The 10,689-nt window shown below is 41.5% G+C and overlaps 1 protein-coding gene across 3 annotated transcripts in view; it reads right to left on the minus strand.

The window, feature by feature from the left end:
- Positions 1 to 10,689, minus strand: part of EXOG (endo/exonuclease (5'-3'), endonuclease G-like) — a 24,826-nt gene that overhangs the window by 11,312 nt on the left and 2,825 nt on the right. For all 3 annotated transcript variants that reach the window (XR_824887.1, XR_824886.1, XM_010835499.1), the window contains exons 2-5: positions 9,844 to 9,993; positions 7,247 to 7,386; positions 5,485 to 5,561; positions 3,368 to 3,482 (exon numbers count right to left, since the gene is read on the minus strand). Coding sequence is in view for 1 of the 3 variants with exons in the window: in XM_010835499.1 (XP_010833801.1) it covers positions 3,368 to 3,482; positions 5,485 to 5,561; positions 7,247 to 7,386; positions 9,844 to 9,993 (482 nt within the window). In the remaining 2 variants the exon portion in view is untranslated. The remainder of the gene's footprint in view (positions 1 to 3,367; positions 3,483 to 5,484; positions 5,562 to 7,246; positions 7,387 to 9,843; positions 9,994 to 10,689) is intronic.

Raw genomic sequence — 10,689 nt, forward strand, 5'->3', positions numbered from 1 at the left:
CGTGGTCAGAGCTAACCTGGTGTCACGGGTTATATTGATTTTCCGCGTAAACCAAGCTACTCAGCCTCTTTTCTCCACTGAATTTTCCTACTGAGCTATCCTCATTCTATTACTTTTTATATCTCTAATTAACATATAAATAGTTGCCTAGGCCATCTCTCCTTCGAATACCCTGGATCAGCCAGGGCTGGACCCCGGCAAAGCATGTCGTTTACAATTCCATGTACATGCCTCCCATGTAACAAGTACTTAAAGATTTGCTGAATTAAAAGATTTGCCAGTGTGAACATGAATAGGTCCTATCAATTACTACAGACATGGAAAACTAATGTTACAGGTTCAGAGGCCCACAGTCTGAAAGAGAAGGCCTAAGACCGATAATGCTTTAAACAAAAAAACAAGACTGTTACTCAGAGTACACCCTTCAAGAAGCGCACCATGACTGCCCTCACACATTCGTCACCATGATGCTAATCAGGGTCAGAAGAGCTGACAGGTCTCTTCTAAAACTCTCTTTGAGAATACCTATACACGCCTGTATGGCATTCACTGATCGACTATTTAGTAGGAAAAGCAAGGTTAAGTCTTTTTAGTAGTTAATTTTATATAACCCAGTGTAACAGAATTCGGTATACAAAAGATATACTAAAGAGGTATATACATTTGCTTCATTCTGAATTGCAAATGTTAAATGTGTAAGGATGGCATGTGGAACACTTGTACACCCTTCACCTGGATTCATCAATTCTGAACATTCTGCCCAATTCCGTTTATCACTCAACCTTTTTCTATGTTTTTTTCCCTAAATCTTTTGTATTTCTTAAGAGCAAAGACATTCACTTACATAATTACAGTATAATAATCAAGGTCAGTAAATTTAATAATGATAAAATATAATTATCTACAGACCTCAAATGTAACCAATTGTCCAAATAAAGTCTTATTCAGCAACTTTTGTTTTTCGGATCTAGGATCTGATCTAAGATAACACAATGCATTTTATTTCATGTATTTTAGTCTTTCAGTTCAGTTCAGTCGCTCAGTCGTGTCCGACTCTTTGTGACCCCATGAATCGCAGCACGCCAGGGCTCCCTGTCCATCACCATCTCCCGGAGTTCACTCAAACCCATGTCCATTGAGTCAGTGATGCCATCCAGCCATCTCATCCTCTGTCGTCCCCTTCTCCTCCTGCCCCCAATCCCTCCCAGCATCAGAGTCTTTTCCAATGAGTCAACTCTTCACAAGAGGTGGCCAAAGTACTGGAGTTTCAGCTTCAGCATCACTCTTTCCAGTGAACACCCAGGGCTGATCTCTTTTAGGATGGACTGGTTGGATCTCCTTGCAGTCCAAGGGACTCTCAAGAGTCTTCTCCAACACTACAGTTCAAAAGTAGCAATTCTTTAGTCTCCATTAATCTCGAACGGTTAATTTCTCAAGCCTCTGTCTTTGAGGACATGCCTCTGTCTTGGACGACACTAACATTTTTTGAAGAATGCCCGTCAGCTATTTCATGGCATGCCCCTGAGTTGGGGTTTGCCTACTACTGCTGCGTGATGACACTCAACAGTACGCATCTTGGCAGAAATGCCACAGCAGTGCCACTGTGTCCTTCCCAGTGTGACACGCCATGAGGCAGCTCATCAGGAAGTCTCTGCTGCCGGTCCTTCACTCCCACAAGCACTTCTGGAACACTGAGTGTGTGAGCACCTCTGTGGACGCCTTCAAGACCCACCATCACTGCTCCTCAGAGCCAGACAGGGTGATCACAAGCCAGTCATGGGGGACAGAATATACCCTAAAGTTGTAATTTTCCTAACTCTGTTTCTCAGCTCATTCAGTTTTATCACAGACCCCCTTAGTAACTATGTAACCTATGTAACCTAACAGGCGGCATTTACTAAACACCTGTTCCCTCCAAACACACCCACTCTTTGACTTTCCAGGAAGTCCTTCAATCTCTGTTTACTTCCTCGACCACTTCTCTTATTCCTCCTTACCCCACTTCGTTCCTGGGCACTCGGTACGTCTCACAGTACATCAACCCAGCCACCCTCTTGGCAGAATCCTTCATCTTACCCATCAACAGGTGCGGCTACCTCTCTCACACCACTAATCATACTGTCATATATCTTCATTCTCCCTTTCCTTTAATCCATAAAGTTCTCAAATATCATGCATGTTAAAAAAAATTTTTTTTCACTTGTTTTTTAAAAAAATCCAAGCATCTAAAAAGAAAAGCTTTTCCTCCTATTTATTCAACTAACTGGGCTTCCCAGGTTGGCTCAATGGTAAAGAATCTGCCTACAGTGTAGGAGCTGCAGGAGACGTTCCATCCCTGGGTTGAGAAGATCCCCTGGAGAAGGAAATGGAAACCCACTCCAGTATTCTTGCCTGGGAAATCCATGAACAGAAGAGCCTGGTGGGCTGCAGTCCACGGGGTCACAAAGAGACCGACACGACTGAGTGCCTGAGCACGTGTTCAACTATTAATAACTGCAAGCTGGATGTCTTCCTGAAAGCTTCCCTCTTCTTCACCCCAAAAACTGAATTCGTGATTACTCTTTCCTGTACTTCTCTATTTCTCCTCACCCTACCTGCTTGAGTCCAGCCTGTATCTATAACAATACCTAAATCCCACAACTCTGCTGTTGATCCTAAGTGTTCTGAGCTCACACCGCTCCATCTTCTGGAGTTCCCATGCTCCCCTCCTGACTCTGCTCACTGTTATTCCTCCATCAAGATCTAGCTCAAAAATCGCCTTCTCGGGGGACTTCCTTGGCGGTCCAGTGGTTAAGAATGTGCTTCCAATGAAGGGGCTAGGGTTCAATCCCGGGTCAGGGAACTAAGATCCCACAGGCCAAAAAAATAAATAAATAAATCCCCTCCTCTGTGAAGTCTTCCTGACCCCTGCAAACAGGATTGGTCACTTCTTTCTGAGACCACTTCCTCTATGCATGTATACATCAGCTCACACTGCAACATAATTAGCCGATAACATGTCTGTCTCCTTGTCTAAACTGTGCACTCCTTGAAGTCAATGGTTGCTTTGTAACCCATCGTTATATCCTCTATGGCTATCACTCCAACTGCTCAATAAATCCTTGTGAATAAATGAAACTAAAAAGTTGCATACAGAGACTTCCCTGGTGGTCCAGTGGCTAAGACTCTGAGCTCCCAAGGCAGGGAGGTTCAGTCCCTGGTCAGGGAACTGGATCCTGCCTGCCGCAACTAGATAGCCTGCATGCGGCAACTAAGGCTAGTGCAGTCAAATAAATAAACATTTTTAAAAATAATAATTCTAAAAAGTACAATACAGAATGTTTATAATCTCACGCACATAAGCCTGAATTGTAAAACATGTTCCTACCCGGTAACTAACTGTTTTCTTTCCATCACTTCCAGTCTGAGGTAAGGTCAGCGGTCCAGATACTATCCAAACATCCTCAAACCGCTCTGTCAGTTCTCGACAGTACATCTCTATTCTGAAAAACAGAAAGCAAAAAGATACGTGACAGTCTCATACCTGGATGTAGAAAAGAAGCAAACCGTATCAAGTCCTTGGGAGAGGTAACAAGAATACTGAATTACAGAAATCAATGTAAACAGTGAATATGGCCTAAAACACTAAGAAGCAAATAAATAAGCAATGTTCTTCCCAGTTTGCTGTATGCAAAAACTTAAACACATGCATTTATACAACTATCTACATTTTCCTGTGTGTCCATTCAACATACAGTTTATGACTGAAATTTTGTTTTGCTTCCTCCCTTATTCTTCTATGCCAGTAGTTCTCAAACTTTATTCAAGAATTATGTATCATTTCAACAAATTGATATTTTTTTATGTAACTACATCTACTGTAGGACGATCAGGTTTATCCTAGCATTTCTTAAACACTGTCACACTGTATTAATAGAAATGAAATATTAGTAGCGTGAAATATTACTAGTGTAAAATGAAATATTAGTATTAGTTTTAAATACTTAAAACTCCCTAACAGAACTGAACGAAAGCATCTGAAAAATAGAGAACGCCCAGATGATTTTATACAATAGTTCCTCATCCAGAGAATACATGCCAAGACCCTCAGTGAATTCCTGAAATTGCAGACAGTACCAAATCCTATATATACTGTTTTTTCCTATACACATATATCCACAATAAAGTTTATATTTATAAACTAAACATGGTAAGAGATTATATATAATAATAATAAAATAAAACAATTATAACAATATGCTATAATAAAAGTTATATGGGTGTAGTCTCTCTCAAAATACCTTACTGTACAAATCCATCCATCGAAACCAAGCCCTTATCATGCTTAGTGGCTGTAATTTATGCAGCTTGAGATGCAACAGCAAAACCAGCACAAGTTTTGTTTTTCTTCACAATTTCATAGATAAAAAGATGCCTTCTTACATCAGAGCAATTTCAGCATACAATTTTTTTTCTTTAAGTCAACAACTTTTACCTTTTCACTTACGGGAAGCACTTTACAGCGTCTCTCCAGCCAATCCCAGTTGCCACCATCACTACTCTTGCATTTTGGGGCCATGAGTAAGTAATGTGAATACAAGCACTATGAAAGCGAGATGGTTACTGACCAACAGGTGGGACACACTGGACAAAGGGAAGATTCACATCCCGGGCAGGACAAGGCAGAAGATACTAGATATTTTTTATCTTTTAAAAAAAACTGTAATTAATTTATGTGGCTGCGCTGGGTCTTCAGTGCTGTGCATGGGCTTTCTCTAGTTGCAGCAAGCAGGCTCTCGAGCTCAGACTCAACAGCTGTGGCACGTGGGCTTCGTCCCCCACGGCACGTGGAACCCTTCCTGAGCAGGGATCAAGCCTGTGTTCCCTGCACTGGCAGGCGGACTCCCAACCACTGATCACCAGGGAAGCCCGGGAAGCACTAGGTTTTATTGGGTTACTGGGCAAGGCGCCAATTTAAAACTTAAGAAAATTAATTTCAAATAAATAAACAAAACTTATCATTTATTTCTGGAATTTTCCACTTAATGTTTTTGGACTGCGGCTGGTGGTGAACAAATGAAACAGCAGAAAGCAAAACCACAGATAAGAAGGGATTGCTGTGGACAGCTTCTATCAAAGACTGGTAATGGTTACGTTCAACGGTGTGTTTCTCAAAAAGCTCAGCAAATCTTTAAGTACAAACAGAGCAAAATACAGAGTCCTGTGCCCAATGCACAGCGCTCCACTGCCTCGGGAATGTTTTCACTACTTTCTTCCAGACTTGCGATCAGTGGAAACAAGACCAAAATGGCTGGCTATGGATTGCTGTCTATACTTCCATAGAAAACCATGCCCAAATCCAGCAAAGCAAACTAGCCCAAAGCATTTATCTTCAGTATTGTTAGCATTTGAAAAACAAAAGACAGGAACAGCTCAGGCACGCATTCTCCTTGTCATATCCCTCATGTCCCAGAGAATCACATTTTAAAAACTCTCCCTGCTCACCTGTTCCAATATCCAGCATTATTATCAAAATTCTGAGGCACAATATTAGAGAGGTAAAAGGTTTCGGCCATGGCTTTCTGTGGAAAGAAATAAAAACAGGAACATGCGCTGAAATGCCTTCCCCTCTGAGACAGACCACCAGTTCCTTAGTCAAACCTTAGCTCCAGGCAATTACAGCCGCTATTTGTTTAGATAAATGAAAGCCACAACTGCTCCACGACAGAAAGCTCAATGATTATTATCAGAATAAGGACTGTAGCAAAACAAGTCGTTTGGCGTGCTACCTTACTTCACAATTTATTAAATTCATACATGTAATGTCGACTACATGAGCAAAAAATTTCCAACATATGGCTAAAAGGTAAATTCTAGTGTTAAGCCTCTGGCAAAGAGTTTTTCAACCAAGGTCAGCTTTCGGGAACACAGCAGTATTTAAGTAGTATGGTACAAACACATTAGTTCAAAAGCAGTACCAAAAAAGTCCTGTTCTTCTGAATTTCCGGCCACTGTGTGTTCTTTCAGGCTCCCTGGTGGTTCAGACAGTAAAGAATCTGCTGCGATGCGGGAGATCCAGGTTGGATCCCTGGGTGGGGAAGATCCCCTGGAGAAGGGAATGGCTACCCACGCCAGTACTCTTGCCTGGAGACTTTCACGGACAGACGAGTCTGGCGGGTCCATGGGGCTGCAGAGTCAGACACGACTGAGCAACCAACACTTCTTCATGTGTTCATTCGCCTCCCATTTCTGGCCTGCACGCCCAAGGCTCTGGCCAGGTTTCTTTTCATTGACCTACACTAACTGCCAAGGTCACCAAATACTTGGTCTTCAAAAAGTGGCTCTCAGGCTTGCATGCATGCTGACATAACCTACGGAGCTTGAAAAAAACGGATGCTTGGGTCCCACGCCCTAGAATTCCTGATTTACCTGCTCTGGTTACAGTCTGGGTACCAGGATTTTTTTAAGACTTCCCCAGCTTCTTATAATGAGTATCCAAGGTTGAGAGTCACTATCTTAAAGACAATAATCACCAACAATTCATGTAATAAATCTCAACGTCAGAAAAGTCATTTCTCCCCTTTTTTGGCAGAAAAAGTATCCTAAACTAAAAGAGGCTAGAGACGTGACAACTAAATGTAATATGTGACTCATGATTAGATCCTGAATTGTTTTTAAAAAAGTTGTAAATGACATAATTGGGACAATTTGGCAAATCTGAATGTGAACTGTATACTAGATATTATTGTACAAAAACACATTTGCAAACATTTCTTAGGATAATGATACAACTTGATATATATTCAAATATCTTCATCCTCAGATAATATAATCTCCCAAACAATCTACCTAGGCATGAAGTGTTACCATGTCTGCAATTTACTGTCCATGGTTTAAGAAAATTCATACATAAAGTAAATGTATCAAGATGCATTTTATGTACTATCTTCAACTCTTCTCCAAGTCAAAATATTTTTGCTGTGCTCTCTTTTCAACTTTTCTACAGGTCTGAAATTTTTCGAGATAAAAATGAGTGAGTCGTTTAAGCTCATATTGGCTTTCCAATTCCCTTTTGCATAGCTTTTAATGTTCGTCACTCCACCCCTTTAAAAATGCTTGAGCATCTGAGCAAAGAAAAGAAGTGTAATCAGGGAGAAAATAAGAAAATTCTCAAGGGTTAGGGTTTGGGTCTTATGTTAATTTCCAAGTCCCAGGAAACACATAATACCAGCCCCATGTTCCCATCCCTCCTGAAAAATATGCCTACAGTTGAGAATTTGTTATTTCCTGCTGGAGCCATGTGGCCTCGTGACCACCCACTGCCAATATAGTCCTCGTTGAAGGCGCTGAAGGCTGGAGGGATGTTGGGATCCGGCTTGAATTTACAATGTTTTCTGTCTGCAGCACCTGAAGAAAAAAGACACACAATGTAAGTGCACAAATATCTCTCAAGATTCTCTAAGGCAAGCTGCCAGCTGCTATCTCTTTGAGCAGTTGGTACGTAGTATCAATCCTTAGTGATCGCACGCACGTCTCAAGTTCCTGGGATAGTTCAGATACTTCATTTGAGTTTAGCAAGAACTAAGTCTTGCCTTCAGTCCCCCTCACCCCATAAGGCTACAGAAACAAAAGCAATATGGCTTTAGTTTACCAGGGCCACTCTGACCCTCTCTGGATTCAGGCATTCCCCCAAATATTGGTCTGGCAAAGCTCTACCATCATATAGGTTCTTCATATATATATATTTTTTTTTAAGTGATTTTTTTCTATATACTGCTAATAACATTTCTTGTTTTCGGCAGGAGAGTTAATCTAAATAACTTAGCCTGTCATTACAAAAACTGTAAAACAAATACTTCACACTAAAATCAAGGAAATCACAGGTATATTGCTTCCTGTTCTCAAATAATATTAATTAGCTCTATTTCACCTCATCAAAACCATAGAGCTCATATGATTAACAGTATGCAACACAGTGCTTTTTCTTACATACCTCTGAAAATAATAACTTAAGCACAAGATAAAATTAGTAAAGCTGAAATCCCATCTTGGGCAAACTGCTGTATTTAAAGGAAATTTATCAGACTTGAGACTAAATCAAGTGAGTTTCTCTTGATGTAAGTTTATAATCAGGGACTTCCCTGGTGGTCCAGCGGTGAAGACTCCACGCTCCCAAAGCATGGAGCCCAGGTTCAATCCCTGGTCACGTACCTAGATGACATATGCCACAGCTAAAGATCTCGTGTGCAGCAACTAAGGCCCGGGGCAGCCAAATAAATAACTTTTTAAATTGATAATCAATTTCACTTGCTATGATAAAGTTTACACTTACATCAGTTCCCTTCTAGCAGTAAGCATATTTCAAAGTGAAAGTGAAAGTTGCTCAGTCATGTCTGACTCTGGGACCCCACTGACTATACAATACAGTCCATGGAATTCTCCAGGCAAGAATACTGAAGTGGGTAGCCTTTCCCCTCTCCAGGGGATCTTCCAACCCAGGGATTGAACCCAGGTCTCCTGCACTGCAGGTGGATTTTTTTACCAGCTGAGCCACAAGGGAAGCCCAAGAATACTGGGGTGGGTAGCCTATTCCTTCTCCAGGGGATCTTCTCAACCCAGGAATTGAATAATTGGATATTTTACCAACTGAGCTACCAGGGAGGCCATGCATATTCCAATCCTCCTGCTATCCTGCAGGTTAATGTGTACTTTACGAAGGCACATGCTCATTTTAATATATTTAAACACAGTATGCAGTATACAGCAATGGAGAAATAATTTGTGGGTCATATAGCAAATTAAAAGGCAAATAACAGAATGGGAATAAAACAACTCTTGACAAATAGTCTTAAAACAAAAATTTCCTACAAAATTCAAAACAGAATATCCCCATTGAAAATGGTAAAGCAAAATTCACAAAGAAAGAATAAATCACAAAATACTAACCCTCAAAGTGAGGGTTAATTAACCCTGGTAACGAACACAGAGGAATGGTGGGAGTGTGACAACAAGTAGGACAGAGAGTGATAGTGGGAGTGTAAACTGGAAAGGCTCCCTAAAACTCACTCTAACCATAAACAGCAAAATCTGGCCATCCTAATCACAGGAGTGCATCGAGACATGAGGACATGTGGACAGATGCACGCACCTGCCTGCCTCTGCAATCTCCAATCACGTTCCCCCTCGCGACAGCCAGGCTGGCCTTCTTTTAGGTCCCCAGTGGAACAACACTCTTCACATGGAGGCCTCTGGAGAGGCAACTGTGCTTCTCCTTCCCTGTCTGGAATGCTCTTCTCCGCATCCCGCTACCCACCCAGCTCACTGCCATCCACTCTTCAGGCCACTTTCTCAGAGAAGCCTCGCTAAGCAGCATCAGGTTCTCCTGTTATAATCTCTCATCATCTTCTCTATTGTTCCTTAATTGCACAAACCCAACTTGCAATCACTTTTCCTCCAGAAGTTATTGCCAAGTGTAACTACACGGTCATGAGTATTTGATAGGTCAACACACCCGCTCCCTGACCCAAAGTGTCCTGGGGGTAGAGACCATCTACTCTGGTCACCGAGAGAACCCCAAGGCCCAGCACAGTGCCAGGCACTTGGCAGGCATTTGAAGATATGTGTGGAGGTTATGAATGAGTGGTGCTCACAGCAGCCACATTTGTGACAAAGCCTCCAATTCATGTGTCAAGATACAGATCCTCTCAACCCCTGAGACAGCCAGGCAGGGTCCATTTATCTAGTAAGCCATACAAACATTTTCTACAAGTGCAGTAATGTAGAAAGGGTTGAAATTATTCATAACCCTCCTTGTTCTCAATTTGGAAACATCTTTCATCAATACCTTTGCTTCTAACCACCTACCCGTTATCTTGCTCTTGGATATATGTTCAAGAACCCATCTAGGCACCCGCTTTGATTGATCATAAGACAAGGCATGGTTAGTGTAACACCTTGTCTCTGTTCCAGCTAAAGGGAATCCAAATTGTTCCAAGACAGCCTTTTCCGAAGAACCTAAAAATGAGAAAGGGTGCAAACATAACAGTTAGTGAATTTTATTAGAAACAAAAAATAATAATGAAGGGGGTAAGACAAAGGACTGGCTCGACCATAACATTAATCAGGTGATCTAATTTTTGCAATTACTTACAAGGCAAAGAAGAGAGTAAGCAAAATACTAGTTTGGCCTAAAATCAATCACAGAATTCTAGCCAAGCTACTAAAGAGATACCAAAGGAACATTTCATGCAAAGATGAGCTCAATAAAGGACAGAAATGGTATGGACCTAACAGAAGCAGAAGATATTAAGAAGAGATGGCAAGAATACACAGAAGAACTGTACAAAAAAGATCTTCATGACCCAGACAATCACGATGGTGTGATCACTGACCTAGAGCCAGACATCCTGGAATGTGAAGTCAAGTGGGCCTTAGAAAGCATCACTACGAACAAAGTTAGTGGAGGTGATGGAATTCCAGTTGAGCTATTCCAAATCCTGAAAGATGATGCTGTGAAAGTGCTGCACTCAACATGCCAGCAAATTTGGAAAACTCAGCAGTGGCCACAGGACTGGAAAAGGTCAGTTTTCATTCCAATCCCAAAGAAAGGCAATGCCAAAGAATGCTCAAACTACCGCACAATTGCACTCATCTCACACGCTAGTAAAGTAATGCTCAAAATTCTCCAAGCCAGGCTTCAGCAATATGTGA

This window comes from Bison bison, unplaced genomic scaffold, assembly GCF_000754665.1.
Source record: "Bison bison bison isolate TAMUID 2011002044 unplaced genomic scaffold, Bison_UMD1.0 scf7180017864043, whole genome shotgun sequence".
Lineage (NCBI taxonomy): Eukaryota > Metazoa > Chordata > Mammalia > Artiodactyla > Bovidae > Bison > Bison bison.